Consider the following 22,538-nt stretch of genomic DNA (forward strand, 5'->3'; position numbering starts at 1 on the left):
CCTCATCTATAATTTTTATTTCTCACAATGAATGGTGTCTCCTGGTTCAGACACAACTCATGGGTTAGAGTTGCTAATTTCACCATAATAAAGGCAATCCATGCTACCCACCCTCTATCTCTTCCTTCCTCCTTTTATAGATTCAAAGACTTTTACATTAAAAGGGACCATTATGATCATCTGGTCTGACCTCCTACATGACACAGGCCATAGAATTTCACTTGGTAATTCCTGAATCAAACCCATAGCTTTTGGCTGATCTAGACCATATCATTTAGAAAGACATCCACTCTTGATTTAAAGACTTGAAGTGATGCTAGCCACCACATCCTTATGTAAATTGTTCCAATGGTTATTTACCCTCATTAACAACAATTTGCACCTTATTTCCAGTCTGAATTTGTCTAGCTTCAGCTTCCAAATTGTGGATATTTTTATGCTTAGCCTGCTAAATTAAAAACCCTCTCGTACAGAGGTTCTCAAACTGGGGGGCATGGAATGTATTTGGGGGGAAGAAGGGAGACGCTGTAGGGAAAAAAATTACTGTGCACATTCAGAGCTGGGTGGCCGGAGAATGGTGGCTTCTGACCAGGTGCCCAAAGTGGGGGGAGGGCAGGGTGTAAATTACTATAGACACAAAGAAGCGGGGTTCAATCATAAGTTTGACAACTACTGCTCTAGTACAACCTTTTTTCATTTGTGGACCCCTAAAAAATTATGAATGGAGGTGCAGACCCCTTTGGGAATTTAACCTGTGGTCCACGGACCCTGACCATAGAAGTCTTAGACTGAAAATTGACTGAGCAGAATTCAACAATAAATGTTGAATGTGCTAGGCATGGCATTTGATGCAGAATGAGAAAGGGTGCTAAATGGTGGGCTTCTATTGTAATGACAACACTTTTGGGTTTTGACCTGTAGGTGGGGGCATTCACATAATTTAGATTGATCAGAAAAACGGAATGCCTTTTCTGGAATCTGAAACTATATATATATATATTGTTTAAACATCAGATTCCTAAATTCCACACTGTAGAGTGATATTTATGAATGCCAGGATATCAGAGGAGATCCAGGTGAAGATGAGCATGAAAAACAGGTTGCTTTCAGTGTTAACAGATCTTTATGAGCCTTGTGAACCAAGATCTGAGACCAATTCAGATTGGTCAGAATTACAGATGTTCTGCCTACTCTGTCTTTCCAACCCATGCTGGGACTTAAGGAAACCAGGGCAAGGCATAAGTCTATCCATCCAAGGAAGGAGATGGGTAGGCACCATTCTTGAGTGAAAAATTCTGGTTCTCTCCTATTGTGCTAAAACTGATAACTAAATCTAGATGAAAGATAAAAACACTTGGTGGATGGCTGAACAAAGGAGTTCTAATTTAGCTCCCACTTGTCAATTGCCAGAATGTGACAACTGAGTCAGTGAGCCCTGATAAGTTTGGATAGCTCATTGGATATGCGACTCTGGTATAGAGGCCCTGCTTTTCTGGAAATGCAAAGATTTTTTAGTGGCTTTGTGGTTTGGATTAGTGTTCTTTGTTTCTCCCAGAAATTAAGCTATGAGTATTTGTCACTCTCTATGTGAAATGTGAACATGTTCCTGGGAATTTTGTGAAGACGACTCAATATTGACATATTAGTGACTGTTTTGGAGGCACCATCAATGTCTGATAAAATTTAGTGCCAATTGTTCAGGTAGAAGAATTGGAAGATTTAGCGGTGCCCCACTGGCCACAAGATTGCTGGCCACAAGATTGCTACAAGATTGCACATTGCCAACGTGAGCATAAACTAGAGAATGAAAAGGAAGTACTTGGGTAGATCATGGCACGAGAATCATTAACAACTAGATTTTTAGGAATGAGAATTTTAGCTGAATTACCAATTAAAGTGTCTTAAAAATCATCTCCAAAACAGAGAAGAGTCAGAGACAATACTAAGAAGGTTTTTTTTGTTTATTGTTGGTTAATTATGAATCAGTGCTGTCAAGGTATCTGGATTGTATAGAAAGAATGATGAAGTATTTTTCCTTCACTGGCTGAGGTGGGGTGGGGTTTTTCACCTTCCCCACAGTGGATCTGGGGACCTGGTGGAGTAGAGCAGTGGGGTTACAGTACTAGAGGTACCAGTACTAGAGGTGGGGCAAGATAGCTTCATTTCTGAAGGCTGCCAATGTCCCCAGTGGACTTTTCCAGCACCATGAAGTGCTGAGCCATAAATATGTCCTGGCCATGACCCTTATGGCTGCAACCAGGATTGGGATGAGACACTGGGCCTTTCCAACACACAAAGATTCCCTCTACACAGGAGGAATATTAAGTGATATAGAACTATTAGGTTTCCGGCTACTTTGTGGTGCCAGAGAAGCACAAAGCATCCAGATTAGACCCATGCATCAGAATTTATGTACCTAACTTTTGCCATATGGAAAACTTGTTAAAAATAAAAGTTGTTTTATTTTACATTTTCAAATACGAAAACATTTTTCCTGTGGTACTTTTATTGAAAATGATGTAGAAAGAGAAAGTTGTCTTAGCATATTTGGGGGAAGTTCTATGACCTGTGTTATACAGGAGTTCAGACTAGATGATCAGAATGGTCCCTTCTTGCCAGGGAATCTATGAATCTAGCAATAGGAAACAAATTAAGGAGGGACATGGAAGAGTTACAAGTTGTGCTGGGGTATATGAGGAGAAAAATCAAAGGTAAACAGTAATCATCATATGACGTAAAAGAAAAGGAAAATGATGCCAGGAAAGCAAGCATATTGCAAACAGGTATTTAAAAGAAGGTAGCAAGGTGCAGTAGCTAGAGCACAGTACAAGATACAAGTACTCAGGAGACTTGGGTTTTGTTACCAGTTCTCCCATTCGCTTCCTGTATTCCCTTGGGCAAATTTCTTAACATCTAAATACCTCCATTTTCCCATCTGCAAAATGAAGAAAATGATGCCTCCCAACCCCAGCAGATTGTTTTGAGATCTACTGATCTAAAATGTTATTAAAACACTAAAAAGGGAGGCAGCATGGCTTAGTAGATTGGGTTCAATTCCCAACTCAGTCACTGACCTACTGTGTGACCTTGTACTTCTTCATGCTTTTGTTTTTTCTCCTGCCCTTAACATGTGTCTTGGCTCTTCAGACAGAGACGGACTTTTACTATTTGTTTGCCTAGCACAATGGGGCTCCAGTCTCAGCTGCTACCTCTAGTTTTTGCTGTAATACAAATAATGAATAATAACTATTTTAATGTATGTGTGTGTATATATATATATATATATATATATATATATATATATATATATGTTGTTATAAGAAGTTAGAAAGGAAGGCAGAGATAACACTAGACGCATACTGTCCACTTTAGTGATTTTGGTTTCAGTCAAAGTTTAAATAACAAACCACATAATTACTTAGTTTCACTTCTATCTAAAAATCTCTCCTTATTCTTTGCCCAGTTTACAGCAAAAAACTAGCCTAAAAAAGGGGACTAAATATAAACATTCTTGATAATCACCAGTTTCCCCTTTCTTGTCTAGTTTCAGAAATTTGCTAGTATGCAACCACACCAAAAGATATATCAAAATCTTCTCACTCCCAAACCCCTGCCAGTAGCAAATGTGAGTAAATTATGCATGCATTATTTGATTGAGAATAAGCAGCTACGATTCCTTACAATTGCTCTAGTGTAGCAATTCAAAGATAGCATAGTGTTGATATCATATGATTGCAGTGAATGAGTGGTGATGTTACTGAAAATCAGATTCTGTACCTATCATTTCCATAACCTTCTAATTAAGTTCTCTCTTATTAAGCCTGGAGTTTACTAACCAATCAAGACAGCAAAAAATTAATAAGCCTCCATCTGAATCATAGTCACTTAAGGCTAGTTACCTGCCTTTAGCTGTCTGACAGTTATAGCTCAGAGAGCTATATGCCTAACATGCTATTCTGAAAATATTGGAGTCAGTGCATTTAACTGGACTTCAGAGTGGACAAGTCAAAAGGCTATTTATAGTCAAAATAAGTTGTCAAGCCCTGAATTTCAAACCAGCTGTCCAGACACAAAGTCTCCACTTAAAATTTGTTCTGAAATTTATTGCCTTTAAAGTTGAAGTTAAATGAAATTATCTGGATAACCAGGAGAACAGCAGGTCTTTAAAGCAGTCCACTATGTTAAGTAGGACTCAAAGTTTTGTTGGTGGGCTTCCTCATGACCCTGAGCTAGTTTGTACCAAAGTGAATTGACAAACACCAAATGTGCAAAAAAAGTATCAGGAAGAGTAAAAGAGAATTATTCATTTATAATAAACATGGGACAGAGTATTCCACAGCTAAACAAAATAAATAATCATTAAGAAGCATTTCAATAAAGGAAACAGATTCTAATATTTACTAAGAATATGTTATTCTTACCATTTGAGATTGGCTCCGAGGACAGCCATTGATATCTTCAACCTTTTCATTGGCTAAAGAAAAACAATAAGGTGAAAAAACACAAGGATAAACGAAGTGGGGAAAATCAACAGAAGAAGAATAGAAAAGGCAAAGCTATAAAGTGTGCAGGGGTTTGTTGACACAGAGCTCTCTTCTAACTACAGGAGAGCCCTACAGTAATAACACTCGTTAGCAGCAGTTTCCCCCACATGCACAAATCATGCAAAAGGGAAGTGCGAAGGAGGTTGCTACTAATTCTTCAGCCCCTGCCAAATGACTGCTGACATGAAATCTTCCAAAATTGTCTTTGCAGGGTCAGGATACAGTTTCAAGGCATCCCAGAAAGTATGAGCCACGCCAATTAACAAAATGCACACATGGGAGACATATGCTTTAATGGAGCATTCATTTCTGACAATTCAAAGTGTTTAAGATAGAGTTCGGGCCATTTAAAGTATGGTTAAACAGCCACTTCCAAACATCCTCACATAAACATATTTTGTTTAATGATTAAGACAAGGAAAACCACATACATTTCAGAGACATATGGACCAAGTCAGGATGTATTATTTGGGTTCGTCTCATTGTTAAATACATTCAACTTAATTTATATATTCCCCCCATGAAAGGAGTCAGCTCCTGCTGCTTCTCTGAGCCCAGGTCTTACCGATGATTTGGATGATTTCTGCTAGCAGAACTCCATCGGCAATGTCCTGTTGCAAATCCTTGATCAGCCGCTTGTGGCCAGATTTTGCTAGGTAGTGGTTAGCCCAGTCAGTGTAAATCTGCAGAGCAGAGGAGAAGGATACGAGGGAGAGAGGGGAAGAGAGAAAGAAGAGAGTAAAAAATGTGAAGACAAATGTTGGCTTACATATGAGAACTATTCTGCATCACATTCCACTTTAAGAAGTCAGCACAAAATGAAACAGTCTTAACATTATTTTAAAAAACACAGTCCTCCCCTCTTCCTGCCATTTTGTCTCTTATTTTAAACTTGAAATGATTCAGTTTGTTTCATGAGTGTTCAAACTTCACTGTAACCAAGAAAAAATTCCCCTTATGACTATGAAGGAAACTGCTGTTGCAAATCAATCACTTCCACCACAACCCCACCACCCTCCACTTCCATCTCTCTAAATTCACACACACCCCACACATACTAAACTTTAAGCAATTCAAAATATCTGATTTAGAAGGAAATGGCAACAGACAGATTTCTGTGTGTGCGCGTTTGTGTGTGAGAATAACGGTTCCCTGGGTTTGACGGTCGTGATACTGTATTTCAAAATGCTTCTACTTCATTTTATGCAAATAATCACAACTTCCTGCTGTACTGAGACAGTTAATTTGCTCTGTCGCCTAGAGTTAAGCCTGATGTAATGGGCACAGAAGAGAGTGAGAGCAACAAAGGTACAGAAGTCCTGTCACCGGAATTACAGCCTATTGTGCCCGTTCTCAATGAAAATGAGGGGAGGGGGTGAGTTTGGCTAGCCCATCTTATTCAGCAACAGATACCACTTGACAGCACAAAACCAGTATTTATCAACAGAAGGTTAAAAGCGCTAGCTGAAGCACATCCCAGAAAGAAGCAAAGGGAGTGAAAATAGTTAGACAGAAAGTGTGCGGACAGATACTGAACACAGAGTGCCCAGCAGCATGCACAGTATACACCCAGAGAGGGACCAGATTCACCTGTTGAAAGGAGGTGGAAATTACACCTCTGTGTACCAGCAAGGACCACTGCATCTCAGGAGATACTACGAGTCTTCCCCACAGGGCTCCTGACGGGTAAAGGCAGCTGTGGCTACCACTGCAAGCTCCAAAGGAGAGCCATGCAGAAGCACCGAAACAGTGCCCCACAGCCTCCTCTCAGCCAATACTGCCTACCTCTTGGGCTATGTGGAGTCACTGTGCTCTCTGCCCCTGGCATAAGGAAAAGTGTAGTCACTTTCTACTGCCATAGGATCCTCAGCTGGCAAAAGATATCATAGACTTTGTGGTAATTCTAGCCTTCACGGTATACTATATTACACAGAGGGGCTTTTTAAAGTAGAACCATAAACAGTGATATTATCGTTGGAAGAAAACATAACAGAAAATAATATATTTCACTTGCACATCTTCTGCCATCCAAAGATCTCAACTCAGTTTACAAACATGCACTTATTTAACCACACAGAACCCTGAGGAGGTAGGGAAACAATAGTATCCCCATTTTACAGATTAAAAACAGAGGCACAGAGCAGTTAACAACTTGCTCACACCACACAGGAAATCTGTGGCAGAGGCAGGAAGAGAGTCTGGATCCCAGTTCTGTACCTTAACCATGAGACCAGCATCTGTTCCCCATCAGGACACAGCTGGGATGAAAGAGAGAGTTCCAAAGGCTCTGGAGAACTTTGGTTCCATGTAAGTTCTGTAAGTTCTTGAATGCTTCATTACAAGGTTCCTTCCCACTTGGTAATAAGGGGTGTCATAAATTACAAGATAACTTGCTTGATTTAATTTATTCATTCTCAAATACCTGAGGATATGTGAACAACTGGGCTCCCACATTATCTTGTCTACTGTAGAACTTGAAGTAATTTCTCTGCATTAAATTCTGGAAATGAAAGAGGGTCCTACTTTCTCCCATACCCAAACAGCACTTCTGTAAGAGTGGCCATTCTAGATTTTCCCTTTTTACCCAGAAGACTACTTTGGATGGCATTTGCATTTGTTAACTCTGATTTCATCCACTGTTGTGTTGCCTATTCGCCTAGCTTGGGAGAGGAGGAAGATGAAAAGCAGCCCCATTAAAATGTTTTTAAACTTTCTAAAACATTTCTAAAGTAGTGCTTCTTTAACATATGTGGCCTATACAGTATGCATGGTTATGAGGAGTGCTCTGAAGATGGTATTACAACTTATTTGGAACATCTTGAATTCACTAATAATATCTTTATATCACACACACACCATCATGCATTCTCTACTCCCTGCATTTCAACTTTGAGAGAGATTACTTGAGAGAACTGAACAGAGCTATTCTCTGAACTATTACTATAGCATACTATAATATAAACTATTCTCGTTACTCCAGTGAAACTGACCCATGGAAACACATGTAATTTAATATATGATAAAATTACATTGGGTTAGTTTCATATTGCAAATTTTTAAAAATCCTCTGTCAAGTATTTCCTTCCTCATACCTCACACCCACACATCATCAGTTTATCAATCCCAATTCTGACAACAACTCAAACTACCCCTCTCACAAAACAGCCAACAGAGCTTCATCCTAGCAGCTGTTTTCTATCTAACATCCAAAGAATGGACTGTGTCCTGCAAACAAATAAACAAAACACCCCAGCACTTTCCCTTTTTGCAATTCACTTCAAAGAAAAAGTTACAAAGACACCAATATTGAAAGATATTTATCATATAAATCCGAAATGTTTCAAAGCAGGGTCAATGGACCGGACCACACCACACCAATGATACACAAAGGTTTTCCTGGTGGTCTGCAGAATGTTATAGTTTGAAAGGTACATAATGGGGGATTGGAATATTGGATGTAGAAGTACCCCGGGAGATCCTTCACCTACAAAGTGGTCTGAGAATGAAAAGGTTAAAGTGCCACTGATATAAATAAAATAGCAAACAGCTGGAGTGAAATGTATGGTTTCATTTCCTCTTTTTCTGCAGGGATCACCACCCTCTCTCTCTCTTCCCTCCCTCACAGGGAAAGAGAATGCACATCCCAGTCAGCCCATTCTTTCAGGGATCCAACTGCTCAAAAGTTAGTTGTAAAAAAATGAGAAGCATGTATGGCAGATATATGAAACTGTAACATGTGCTCATGCTGTTGTGCTCGGTTTCTTTTTACACCAAGCTCTCTGAAGTTTACAGCTATCAGAATATCTGAAGGGCTGATCATTATCTATCTTAAAAAAGATTCCTTAAGTGAAAATACAAAAAGTTCCCACACCATCTGCCAGAACACTGTCACATCCAGCATGCACAGGATGGACGGGACACTCCAAGATGATGATACAAGTCAACAGTTTCATAAAACAGTCTGCTTTTTAATATGACCCCAATGGCGTGACATGATGACCACGGTGGCGGGGCATCTGCCCCCGCACTGGCCAGGAAAGGATTAATAGGTCCCATGGGGAAGCAGCCAGTGGGAAGGAGCTGCAGGATAGCCAGTCAGGGCCTGGGAGCTCACTATAAAAGGGAGCTGCCAAGCAGAACATGGTCAGTCAATCCCAGGAGCTCAGGTAGGGAAGGCTGCCCGCCCACCCACCCGCCCTGCAGCCAGCCAGCACCCGGGACAGAGCAGTGGCTGACTGCTGAAGCTAAGCAGAGCAGATGCCCTGATACAAGGCCAGAAGAGGTATTGGGGCTGTGGGGAAGTGGCCCAGGGAAGTCTGTTAAGGAGTTGGTGCAAGGTCGCTGCACAAAGGATCCCTGGGCCGGGACCCAGAGAAGTGGGCAGGCCTGGATCCCTCCCCACCTCCTTCAGATCACCATTGGAGTGTGGTGGACTACGTTGGCCACCGAAGTAAGTGGCGGAGCCAGGACTGTCGAATCCCCCAGAAGGGGGGAAACACAGGTTGTGGCTTGGCCAGATGGCCAAGTCTGGAAGAAGATGCTGTGGGTCCTGACGGCAGTAAGGACTACCGGTGAATCCTGAAGAAGTGTGATAGAGCACACCTGTGGACATGGGCGCCTGCTTGAGCTATTCCACAGATCACCAGCAGGAGGCGCCAGGCTGGTAGTGAGTGCTGAGAGTTCATCACAAGCACCTTCAGGTGGGAGCTGAGGACTGTGACACAGATGTATCCAGGCAAGTATATTTCCCGTGTCCAACCATCTTCTCAATATTTAACCAAGGGGGAGGAGACGCATGTGTTGTTTCTGCCAAAAGCTAAGAACTAGCTGATTGTCAGGGTTATTGTGAGATACTTTTATGGGAAATAGCTTAAAAGATATGTAAAATGTAGATTATTAGGTTGCAAAACTGTTAAAATGAGTCTTGTCACGTTAGGCAAGGTGGGGTCTCAAGGCTAACTCAATCAACATTGCAATCAACATTGAGAAGAATGGACAGTTGCGGACACAGCACTTTGCTTGCTGTCTGGACCGAGTGTAGACCTGAGCATTTACAAAAACAAACACCCAGAGAGCTCTCTGAAGAGGGGACCCCCCTGGGTTAAGAGACAACAGCCTGTAACTGTACCAGAGCAGAAGAAATGGCACAAGTTGTTACCCTCTTTGGCAGAGTTTCTCCTGTGTAGTGGATATCTCATGAAAGGTGGATCTCAGCTTTCTGAGCTGGAAAGGCACTGCAAGAATTGTCCACTGAGTGACAAATATCTTACTAGACAGGAAAGTAACGTGTTAATAACTATCGGCTATAGATTGCATTTTATGTTTTTCTTTTACCTGTGACCTTATATTTCCAATCCTTTCACTTGCTTTTCATTTGAATCTCTGTCTCAAACTCTATTAAATAAACTTCAGTTTGGTTTTGCTACAGACACATCTAAGTGCCCTGTGCTAAGGAGAGTGTTGAACTGAGGTGAAAGCAGTGAACTGGTGTGCACTGCTTCCATAGAGGCAGCGGATCAATGTACACTGTGGTGTCTAGAAGATAAAGGACTGGGCCCTCGAGTGTAATAAAGTGGGGTGTAAATCATGAGCCTGCAGGAGGAAAGAGTAGGGCTCGTGGAGCACAGAGCAGAGTATCTGTATTGCCAGAAGCCAGTGGCTGGGGAGCGTGTCCCCTGATAGGCACAGAGCTCCATCTCAGAGCAGGCAGGTGGGTGTAATTCACCTGGACACCTCATGTGACCCCAAAAAGTGTCACAAGGATGCTCTCCATCTTGCAGGATTTGGCACTAGACCATGTCATCTTGTATTATTTGTTCAATTATCTTTAAAAAAAAATTTTCCTCTTAGTCTTTAAACTGATAGTGTTTAAAGCTGCATATACAACTCCAAAAAAAAAAAAAAAATTACACACCAGAGACCAGAGTGAGTCACTGCTATGCTTCCTCCTAGAGTCATCGCTTACTTTTCTAATGCAGTCTAATTAGTGCGTGCTGGAATGAACTACTGACTTACTCATTTCCTTTAAAATGTGTTTCCTCTCTTGCCACTGTTCTTTACATACCCTTCTGACAGAAGACTATTCAACTTCAACATGAGGCTTGAACAGTTAACAAATGTATACAGGGAGTCTGTGTTATCTGTGCAATAAAGGACCAGTCTCAACAACATGATAACCGAAAAGAACAAATTCTGTATCTGTGTGGTCCCAGAGTCTGTGACCGCAAAGCGAAACAGCAATCTGAGCTAGGGCATGAGCCCTCTCAAGTTACACTGGTTTCCCCTACCATTGCTGAGCTGTTTGTCATTTGCTCATTCAAGAGCAGGCGAAATCAAACAGTCTTTGATACCCAAATATAGTTACGAACTTCATCTTGATAGTTCACATGTTGCTGTGAGGAATACAGTGGATGCACTTGGCAGAATCTGTAGTGAAACAATGTGCTTTAGCATACTGCACTTTAAAGGAAGTGAAAGAGCAAAATTCTGGTATGTTCCTACCTTTCTTTCTTGGGAGGTGCTTTAATCATAAATCACTAATTGAACAGGTGGTACTATAGCAGACCCACTTTAAAATTATTCTGGGTTGCTGAATCTTGTGCATACCCTGGATGGGGGTGCTGGAATTAGAGGGTCCTGGGGGTGCAGTAGCACACCCTGGCTTAAGGTAGTAATAAAAACCAAATACACTGTTTATATTTTCAGCACCTCACTATAAACATTGTTCCAGCAGCCCTGATCCCAGGGGACTGTGTGTGGAATATAGGAGAAAATGTCAAATTGATTTCACATCCGTTGTTAACCAAAAATAGTAATGCATTGCACTTCTGTATCACCCACCATGCAAAGATCTCACTGTGCTTTATAAGCATTAATAAATTTAGCTTTAGTATCCTTGAGAGATAGTTAAGCATAATGAACCTCTTTTTAGGGGTGGAGAAACTGAAGCACAGAGCGATTTAAGTGAATCACTGGAGGCTGAACAGAGCTGGACACATAACCAGATATTCTGATTCTCAATTCTGCACTTTAATCACTTTGTATAAATACTCACATATTAGATAGTCATAAACAAACAGTGGGAAAATGCAGATCCTATGGTTTTGGAACCAATCTGCAATTTTTGTTTCTGTAGCTTTCTATAGAAGCTTTCAGTTTTTTCAAAGGGCCTTTTAAAATATTTTTGCTATTGAGAGGGCATCCTTCGTTATACAAGTTAGTCTGTTGCACTGTCACTCCATTATGCCAATGTTGCTCTATGAAGTAAGAGCTGTAGCCAACTACCGGAGCCTGTATGATGGAATTAAAGATAAATTACAAATAGCAACCAGAGATTAGACACCTTCTTCAGTCATTGAAGTTGGTAGCCTATAAGAGTCAGAAGAAACAGACACTTTCACTGGCTGCCAAAATATATACCCATTGTGGGTAGCCTGGTGTTCTGTCATTGACTCTGGTTAATTATTGCCCTCTCCACAATCCTCTGAAATGCCACTCACAAAGATCTAGAGACAAATTTTTAATTTGGATTGTAAAATAGAAAGGGGCAGTGGGGCAAACTGTAATCCCACTGCTGTCATGGCACCCTCAAGTTACCCCCTTTCTATTTCTTTAGTTTAACAGAACCAGTTAAATGCTACTCATGTTAAGTCATATTTTTAAAAACTCTTTACTGCATTTGTACCATGCCTGAGCCTTACAACAATTTGCAAATCTATTTAAATAGGCAATATATAAACTGGGTCACTGTCTGGAGAACTATGTTTCCCTGCTACCTGATCAGTAACTGCCACACACTCCCTCATCAAGATATATAGCATTTAGGATCTGCTATAAAAAGTAACTGCATTTTGAATAGCATGAAAGAACTGAAACACTGTCTCAGTCCCACCATCTCCTTCCTTACCACAGCCATCCCCCTCACTCACACAAAGCATCTATACTACACTATTTTTAAACAGCCTGTTTCCAAGCTGAGCTTTCCTATATTTACCCACATAATACAACATGGCCAGCAGCAAGTTCTGGCCTATCAATGTGACTCAACTTAGAAAGGACATATCTATGGAAAGACTGAACAGGATCATTCAGCCTTTGTGTACATCGAATACTTAGCCTATCTATTGAAGCAGTCAACAATTTTAACAATGTTTGTAGTGATGAGTCTTATGCAGTGGTCACTTTTGAGTTAGGAACATGACTGAGACCACCAAGTTATTTTACGTGGGCCAAGAGAGACTTTCAATAAGAAACAACTTTCAGGGCCTTTTTGTGCATTCTGGCTGAACTCTGCTTGGCGAAAAAATAGAGTGGATGTGAAAATCAGGGTCCCAACACCCCAAGAGGGGAGCAAAAGTTTTAAACCCCCCAAAATAAGCAGTTCAACCAAATGCATGTGTACTCCGTCATTGTACTATAAATCTAGTAAAGACTTTTAGCTTGTAATGTTGAGATATGTATATAGGCCATGGTTATGAATTTATATATTTGTGCATGTAGAAAACTGTGCTCATAAGCTTCAGCTGCACCTCACAGCGGATGAACAGGAAGGAACACCTCACACACCAGTCATTTTTATATGAAACCAGCTACAAGTAACTATTCATTGCCCAGCCAAGGAAAGGACAATGGTGAACCATTAGAGTTACTGGAAAGACATTGAGACAACTCAAAATCGAAACAAACATCCTGGCTCAGAACATCAGATCAGGAGGGAATTTCTCTCTCTAATTAACCATAAGTCACTATGGATTGAGAGAAGGGAAAAAAAGGAAAAAGCAGGCTTGGAACGGAGGTTTTTTATCCCAGAACCTGGGGGGAAGTCTTGAGGAGGGAGGCGGTTTGTGAACACTGGATTCCTTCCCACGGCTAAGGGGTACAGGGAAACTGTTTTAAGGCAACAGGTAACTTGTATTCGGAAAGGGATTTTCACTAAAATGAAAATTTTACAGCCTGAGGTTGCATTGTTACATTTATTTTCTGTGTAACTTGTACATATTTGCTTTCCGTTATGATTTCATCTTTGAATCGGTTGTTCTATTAAATACACTTTTTTGATCATTTTCATTCCAAGCAGGTCTCTGGTGTGCAAACTGCATGGAGCATATGTGCCAATGTAATCTGGTATTTGGGGAGCTGGTTTCATGCCTTTGAGGGTGACTAAAGGGGAACAGTCTGAGTGTCTGGTAATTAAGAATTCATGGAGAACGTGTTGGGAAGACGTGGACTTGAAGGGCTGCTGGTGTCACCCTGCAAGGTGTAACTAGGCTGGTGAGAGCCACATTCAGGCTGTATGCATGTGGGGGCATGCTACTGGTACCAGGGAATTGAACCATAGCTGTACAGCACAAATGCCCCCAAAGTTAAAGGGCAGGTGCTGACGCAACCCCTGATTGGTCTGGATAATCCCCAAAACATCACAGAAGGCAAAGGTGGCTTTATTACCTGAGTGCCTCACCACTTTCTGGTGCTATCCAGTGCCCTGCCCAGAACTCAGCATAAGCTAGAGCAGCCTCACAGATGCTCCAAGCTACACTTAGCTGCCCACAAGCCCTAGGGTTATTGCAGTAGCCAAGAATAGTTGGATTGCAGTGGTGTTCTGGTCATGCTCCCTCTGTCAAGGGCTGGGAGGGTGTTGTGTAAGACCAGGCTCCACTGGGTATTTGCCATTCAGGTTACTCCATATTCAGGGAATTCTCCAGTAAGCAGATCTATAGCCTTTACAGCCCTTTTGTGGCACACTGGAGGATAACAGAGAACCAGGCTCTGTGTCTCTGCCAGCATGGACTGGATTTGAATCAGTGACCTAGGGGTCAAAACCTCTGATCTCAGACACAATCCATAAAGTGTTTAGTCTCCCAACAGCTACAGTTTAAGTAGAATAGTTAAGCACATCAACCTGCTAAATTACTTAACCCTTGTACTAAGCTAATGGTGCCAAGTTTCTACTTCAGCTAACTGCTAAAGCTAAAATTAGTGTGGGTCTCTAATAGTTTATTTTTCTCTTTAAAGAGAGAAACTTTCAAAGAGAAACTGGAATATCAAATTTAATTAGACTAAAAATGAAAAGACTGAGGTCAACCAAGCACAGAATGAAAGAGAGACTCCTGCTGTGCTGAAGATCAATACTGTAAAATATTGTAAATCAAATGCATCCCAGGTGTATGGTGCATCCCGTCAATTTCAGGCAGCAACAGCTGAATGCAGAAAGGACGTTATTTTTAAATACTGCTTTCTGCTCCATCTCTCTCCGGCTTTCCATGTGATCATAAAGAAAACAAGAAGTTCTTCAGGACATTAAGTGAATCATGTGAGAGGGGAAAATATGAAGATGATTAAACTATAGATTCTGAAAATGAAACTAGAGTGATTTAACTTATAGGCAAAATGGAAGCCAATGTTTTTCATTTAATAAAATAGTCAGTATATTACAACTCATAACTGAGGTTTCTGAATCCCAGTTGAGAAAACAAAGACAATTACTTGTTAATGAACAAACTACTGAAAGTGAAAAATAATTGAAATGGCAGATCACTACCATTTGGTTCTATGTTGTAAGTTGGAGTGTGCATTCATTAACAACTTTCAGTGATCTGCAGTTAAAAAATACAATGAAATTATATGGAACCTCACCAATCACAGTTAAGCAAAAAAGCAGCAGTAACGGTCTGTACAGCAGCCTCTGGCAGTCTCTGGAGTATGTATCTAACCTTTCTTGAGCTAATATACATTTCCAAGGTACAATTTCAGTCTGTGAATCCAATCATCCCAATAACTTTTGTGTTGACTTACTGCTTTCCCTTTCTTCACATTTCTTACCATATCCCAGCTCACCTTTAACTGACCACAAGTGGTAGAGACCAACATCCACCATTGGTATCAAAGGCTTTTCAAGCTCTATACCTCAACCAGATGAAAGGCAATGAAATTGGCAGTGTGTGCACGTAGGGATTTGTACCTGGTAAATGTAAAACACCACCACACCTCTCCCTATGTAACCTGACAATATAGTCATTCATTGCAGACAGATGGATTAACTCGTTTTATAATTTGATCACATCAGTGGGTTTACTAGCTCACTGCAAGTAATCTACTATAGGTCCCATGCAGTAGCTACAAAAGGCCACAGGAAGGAGCTAGATAATCATATTGTAGCTGCAAAACAATCAAGCAGACATCTGCTGCTCTACAGACCTGTATTACAGCATTCATGACACCATAAGACTATTAATAGTAGCACTGAGCCTTCAGAAGTAACGGGAGGCAACACTAGTTACCACATACAGGGATCCCTAAAGCAGTCAGTGTTAGTCATTGAGATTTCTCCTTTTAAATACACCAGATTTTGTTCTTAGATCTCAATTCAGGTTCAGCATTCCTTGTAAATATTAGGCTTTAAATTGCCTTGCAACAATCATTTAACGAAACGGCAATAAAAACACAGATGACCCTTGTGGTCCCTTCTAACCCTATGAGTCTATTATTCTAATGTACAATTTTCCATGTACATGTGCATTCATATAAAACACTGATTGAAATCTGATTCTGCTGCATCTTAATAGTGCATTTCACTACAATGTGGAAGCCGTGGGTTTCCTGCAGGGCACATGTGGTGCCACTAAAGATACTGCTTGGTCTCCAGGAAAGGGGAGAGGATTTAAGGGGGCAGAAGGATTGATGGAGAAGCAAGCTGGCTGTATTGTATATTATAGCATAAATTAACCATTATAGAGACTTCCCTAAGGTGCTATGATCCAGATCTTTAAAGGTGCTGCAGCACTCAGCGTGGCAACACCTAACTGGTTTAGGAGCCTAAATTTCATTTTCATAGGAGCTGTATCCCATTGACAGTTAATGGGATTTAGGCTCAAGTGCCTAATCCCCTTTTGAAAATGGAATGTAGTCTCCTACATCTGTTAGGTGTTGCAACGCTGAGATCTGCAGCGCTTAAATACCTGTAAAAAACTGGGCCTACAACAACAAGAGGGAGTGTGACACAATAAAATCAAACTAGGGGTAATGTGATGACAAGAAAATAACCTGATTGAAAGGAGAAAGTATTACCCAGATATGATGGAATGTATTGAAATTGAAGCACATACACGTGTGTGATATTCTTTCATTATAAAAAATGTCAACTATTAGTGCTAAGGGACTTAGTGTTAGTTCTGTGCTGTGCACTGCCAAATAGCTCTCCTCCCCCAAAGACTGGGAAACAGAGCTGGGAGAGCAGGGAGAAAGTGGTGATCTGGGAAGGAGCAGCAGCGCCAGCCCAGAGAAGGAGGTATACAGCAAAAGGCAAAGGCACCAGCTCTCTGGGTGTCCACTAGGGTGGCAGCAAAGGCAGGTTCAGGCTGCTGTGCTAGAGCTCTTACTTCATGCCTTTTGGATGGTGAAGCTGGAGTACGGGATGCCCTTCTTCTTCCTGCTCCTTACTGATGGCTCCCCTGAGGCAGTAGCCATGGCTGGCTCAGGCTGCCCTACTGGAGCTCCTGCTCCCCTCCTGTCACTACATATGTGCAGCCATACTTTCTGATCATGCATAGAGCCAGTCCATAAAATGCTTAGAGCTCCAGCATTAATGCAAGAGTGGATAAATTTTTTGCTAATAAAATCAGTGATTACCCCATTTGGGATGAATGAAATAATTTAGTTGGCCTTTACAGCATTTATTCTAACCTTGCATTACTCTCTTGTTCCAATCTCTGAAACATCTGTGTCCTGTCACTGCTTGGATAAATTCTGTATCTAGTCTCTTATATTCTCTTTCATCAATAAACCTACAACAGGCAGAGTTAAGACTCATGCCAGGGGTAAAGAGAGCTGAATTTAAATAGGCTTTCCTTTGGGTTACAAAATATTTCTAAGGCATGTAAAAATAAGTGGGGTAAAAAAATCCAGAAACTCAAATGAGACTGGCGATTCTGAAGTTATTTGCATTAAAAACACCCTCCACACTTCAATCTTGTTTCTGTTCAGAAGCAACAAGCCATTCTGCCTCAACCAGGCCATGACTGGATATAGAAGGCACCTAACATCAAAATAAGCAACAATAGTGCCATACGGCACTGAGCCTAGGAGGTTTTATCGGTTTTCCAGCACAGCCCATTTTAAGGATACATAATTTAGATGTAAAAATTCTTTCCATGCTGATAATTGGCATTAGTGACTTCAGCCCACAGATAAAAATATCCCCTTCCCCAATCCTTTTTTTTTCCCAGGAGAAAAGCAGGTTTCTGAATTATAAGGATACACAAATATTCATGTTAAGACACATTTTTGCTCCTTTGTTGTGAATAGGCAGTATTAAATAAGGCTGAAATCATTATCCCCCATTCTCTGTGGCTTGAAAAACTGATTTGGTCTGAAAATTGTGAGATTGAATCTGATAGCAAAGGAGAAAGCCTCTGCAGAACTTGAAGATTTATTAAATGGTTTTTGAGTTACGTATCATTAAACAATTAACTAGGCCAGAAACGTTGACTTCTGTCTAATGTTTCTTTGGCTTGTAGCTTAAAAGCAATTTGTTAATAACCCTCTAAACTTTTCATATCATTGAATGTCCTTCAAAATTCGTGTACTGACTATACAGTAAATACACAGGGGGCAATTAAGCAAAGATGTTACTGCTTTTTTATATGAATAATTTGGGGCCTATTCCTGCTCCCATTGGCTCCAGTGATGATTTTTTTACCATTGACTTCAGTGCACTCAGGAGCAGGCACTGCGTGTGTAGGTACGTTGCCATCTTTTGGTGAGTTGCAACTAGAAAGGACGTAATGATACTTCTACAGATAACAGTCAACAAATATCTTCCTTTAGCTCAAGTTGTCTGCAGTGTGGTTGTTGCCATGTTGGTTCCAAGATATTAAAGAGACAAGGTAGGTGAGGTAATATTTTTATTGGACCAACTTCTGTTGGTGAGAGAGACAAGCTTTTGGGTTTACACAGAGATCTTAGAAGAAAACTTGTCTCTCTCACCAATAGAAGTTGGTCCAATAAAAGATATTACCTTACCCACCTTGTCTCTTTAACTCAAGGACAGAGGAGAGTGGTGTGGAGTTGAAAGACTAGGGTTCCAATGTCCGCTCAGTAAATGTGTGCTGTTTCATTACTTATTTTATTTAGATTTAATATTTTAAAAAAGAATTCCTACAGAATAACTCTGATCATAACTAGACTTACATTATCAACCATCCAGGAACAAATATATTAATATACTACATAAATTAACTCTGTAGCCAGCAGCCTTAAATAATCAAAGGAAATAACTATTTACCACAGCAAACCAACAATCAAAAGAGAGAGACTCCAGAAAAGCTTCTCACCTCTAAATCCTATCCAGGAACACATCCTTCTTGTTTCTTCCCACAGCCCTGTCAAACAAATGGCTTTTGCAGCCTGCCTGGAAAGTCATGATGTTCAACCTATTTCAGCTCAAGGGAGAGACGAAGTACTAGAGTCTAGAACACACTGCCAGTAGCCCCCTCTCATACGTAGAATCATAGAAGATTAGCATTGGAAGGGACCTCAGGTGGTCATCTAGTCCAACCCCCTGCTCAAAACAGGACCAACCACAACTAAATCATTCTAGCCAGGGCTTTGTCAAGCTGCACCTTAAAAAACCTCTGAGGATGGAGATTCAACCACATCCCTAAGTAACCCATTCCAGTGCTTCACCACCCTCCAAGTGAAAAAGTTTTTCCTACTACCCAACTTAGGTCACCCCCACTGCAACTTGAGACCATTGCTCCTAGTTCTGTCATCTACCACCACTGAGAACAGCCTGGTTCCATACTCCCTGGAACTCCCCTTCAGGTAATTAAAAGCTGCTATCAAATCCCCCATCATTCTTCTCTTCTGCAGACTAAACAAACCTAGTTCCCTCAGCTTCTCCTCATAAGTCATGTGCTCCAGCCACCTAATCATTTTTGTTGTCCTCCGCTGGACTTTCTCCAGTTTGTCCACATCCTTTCTGTAACTGGGGACCCAATACTTCAAATGTGGCCTCACCAGTGCCAAACAGAGAGGAATAATCCCTTCCCTCGATCTTCTGGCAATGCTCCTACTAATGCAGGCCAATTTGCCGTTAGCCTTCTTGGCAACAAGGGCACACTGTTGACTCATATCCAGCTTCTTGTTCACTGTAATCCCCAGGTCCTTTTCCGCAGAACTGCTGCCTAGCTTGTTGGTCCCCAGTCTGTAGCAACGCATGGGATTCTTCCATCCTAAGTGCAGGACTCTGCACTTGTCCTTGTTGAACCTCATCAGATTTTTTTTGGCCCAATCCTCCAATTTTTCTAGATCACTCTTTATCCTATCCCTACCCTCCAGGGTATTTACAACTCCCCCCAGCTTAGTGTCATCTGCAAACTTGCTAAGGGTGCAATCCACCCCATCCTCCAGATCTTTAATGAAGATGTTGAACAAAACCAGCACCAGCACTGACCTCTGGGGCACTCCGCTTGTTACCAGCTGCCAACTAAACATTGAGCCATTGATCACTACCCTTTAAGCCTGGTGATCTATCCAGCTTTCTATCCATATTATAGTCCATTCATCCAACCCATACTTCTTTATGTACTTTCTACATAAAGAGGGGAGCCCTGCTCAAGCACCTTCATTGACCACAGCTCTGGCACTTCGTCACACGGAGAGAAGGAGTGTCTCAAGTAGACAGGGCTTTAGGTTATTATGAACTGGTGATAACCTCTCCATATTTAACGTTCCAACTATATTCCCATCAGAAAGCTGATTTGATCCCTCTTGTAACATCTATCCAAGCCACATATATAGTGTATGTTCTTGTGTTATGTGCTATTATAGAACTGTAAATAAAAGAAGGACCTATTCTATAAAATAATGTCAGAATTATATTATTTGTAAATCAGGACTCAGAGGTACAATGAAGCAGGACTAAGTTGTGCTCTTGCCTTTCATCTTTTGAAGACAGTGATTAAAATCTCAATCAACTCAAGCATGAAAATTCATATCTTTATCTCCTAAAGTAAGAAACTATAGCAAGGTAAAAACAAATCACTTCAAATAAAATAAGAAAAATCCTAACATTTCAATCAAAACTTGAAAAAGAGACTATGAACCTAACTTGCTTTGGGGTTTTGTTATGTTTTTCACTGATGGTTGTTTTATAAGTTTCTCCACATGTTAAATTTGGATAATATTGTAAAGTGCTCTGGGAACTACTCTGATTTGGTGCAAGCAATATCACGTAGTTCTCCAGCAATAAAATTAGAAGTCAAGTTGAGGATCTTTAAAAATATTTGAATCTCCGTGCTGACATGTATCGAAGACTATTGACTTCTCTGGGTTTTGAAAAGGCTCAGTCGCTGGATCCTCACATTCCATGTCATGTATCAAGTCAACACTGGATGCACTTTGACCCATATTTCAGCAACCATCATGCGAAAGATATACTGTGATATAAATATGTGATTGTGGTACTAAGTCATACATGATAAGCAAGCAAAGTCTCATGAGATAATGTCCCTTAAAAATAAGTTTTGTCCTTTATTTTTCATACAGTTCCCCTTTCTCTCCTTTAAAACTAGATATCTATTCTTGTTAGCATGATTCATTGAAAACATGTTATTAGTGATAGGACTTTAAGAAAGTGTGCTCTGAAGGAATATTTTGAAAACATTCAGAGACCCAATACATTTTTATTTCATCTTTACAGATTTCAATACATAGAAACTACAAGCTGGAGGAGAAGCAGAAGATGAAAATTTCATAGATCAATGCACTTCTCAAGTCGTGCTGCACCCCGAGAATGCCTCAAAACAGTTGATTATAGAATGCTGTTCTCTGCTTTCCCTCTCCAGGTAATGTGCGCTTACACTATATATAATGTGTACATCTCAATTTATGTTAATACAATATCAATAGCGTCTGCCTCACAATTATTACTGAGCCACAGTAACAGAATTCTCAGCCCAAAGCGCCATGCTAAAATCTGCTGAAGCATTTACAATTCATCTGTGTCTCTAACAAAAGAATGAAAAAAGATGCTCTGTACACTAAAAGAAAGTGGGTGATCTGTTTCTTCAGTCTGTGGTTTTGTAATAAAACAAACCCAGACTCAGCCAGATAATTCTTAAGTGAGTCTCTCAAAATATTATGCATCTGTGTATTGTGCATGTGAAAGTACTATATTTCCCTCAATTAGGTTAAATCTTATAAATCCATAGAAGTATGCACTCAAAAAGGGATATTTATACAACAGGACAGGGAAAGCATGCAGGTAACACATGACTCCAGTACAGATGGACGTCAAACAGTAAGCAAGTAAAACAAAACATGCACATAGGATATGATTTAATTGGTGCCCCAAAGGGATGCTTCATGAAACATCTGAAATAAAGTGTTGCTGTAAAATATATACTGTAGCATATGGAAAATAAAGTGGCTTGTACTGTAACCCATTAAAAATATTACTACATCCTACAAATGGTATATATAATGTTCACAGTGATCAGTCATACTTAATGATACAACACAGTCCTGTAAACAATCATCTTAGAAACAGGATATTTTAATTATTTGCGGTGGCACGCTCCCAATTCCAATCACACAGCAACCACAACGACACAGAGGGCACATGGCAATAACTGCATAATCAGCTTAGCAATAAAGTTTGGCACAAAACCATCCATAGAGAAAGGCCCCCTTTTCTTTTTATCAGATGTAAAGCAAAGGATATTTAATTACCATGGAGTGCACATGTAAATACAAGTAATTCTGTTCCACTGAAGACAAGCTTGCATTCTTAATAAAGCAGAAGATTGCTAATTTATTGTGCATTTTAGTTTGTTGTGAGGGGTTCACAGATGTCCTTCAGCTGTTGCTATGTACAAGGTTCTTTTTTAAAATTACACAGCAATTGGAGCGATTCCTTAGTTTGATGTTATGAAGAAATGATGACCCAACAAGTAGGCCAACACTAGAGAAAATTTCTTACCTTTGATCTTAAATTTG

At 40.5% G+C, this 22,538-nt stretch overlaps 1 protein-coding gene across 2 annotated transcripts in view; it reads right to left on the reverse strand.

Annotated features, from left to right (window-relative positions):
- NAV3 (neuron navigator 3) overlaps positions 1-22,538 on the reverse strand; it is a 343,145-nt gene that overhangs the window by 245,541 nt on the left and 75,066 nt on the right. For both annotated transcript variants that reach the window (XM_067559905.1, XM_067559904.1), the window contains exons 2-3: positions 5,110-5,227; positions 4,422-4,474 (exon numbers count right to left, since the gene is read on the reverse strand). In XM_067559905.1, the coding sequence (XP_067416006.1) occupies positions 4,422-4,474; positions 5,110-5,227 (171 nt within the window). The remainder of the gene's footprint in view (positions 1-4,421; positions 4,475-5,109; positions 5,228-22,538) is intronic.

This window comes from Emydura macquarii, unplaced genomic scaffold (assembly GCF_026122565.2).
Source record: "Emydura macquarii macquarii isolate MOO-44397 ecotype Brisbane River unplaced genomic scaffold, CSIRO-AGI_Emac_v2 contig_2205, whole genome shotgun sequence".
Taxonomy (NCBI): domain Eukaryota; kingdom Metazoa; phylum Chordata; order Testudines; family Chelidae; genus Emydura; species Emydura macquarii.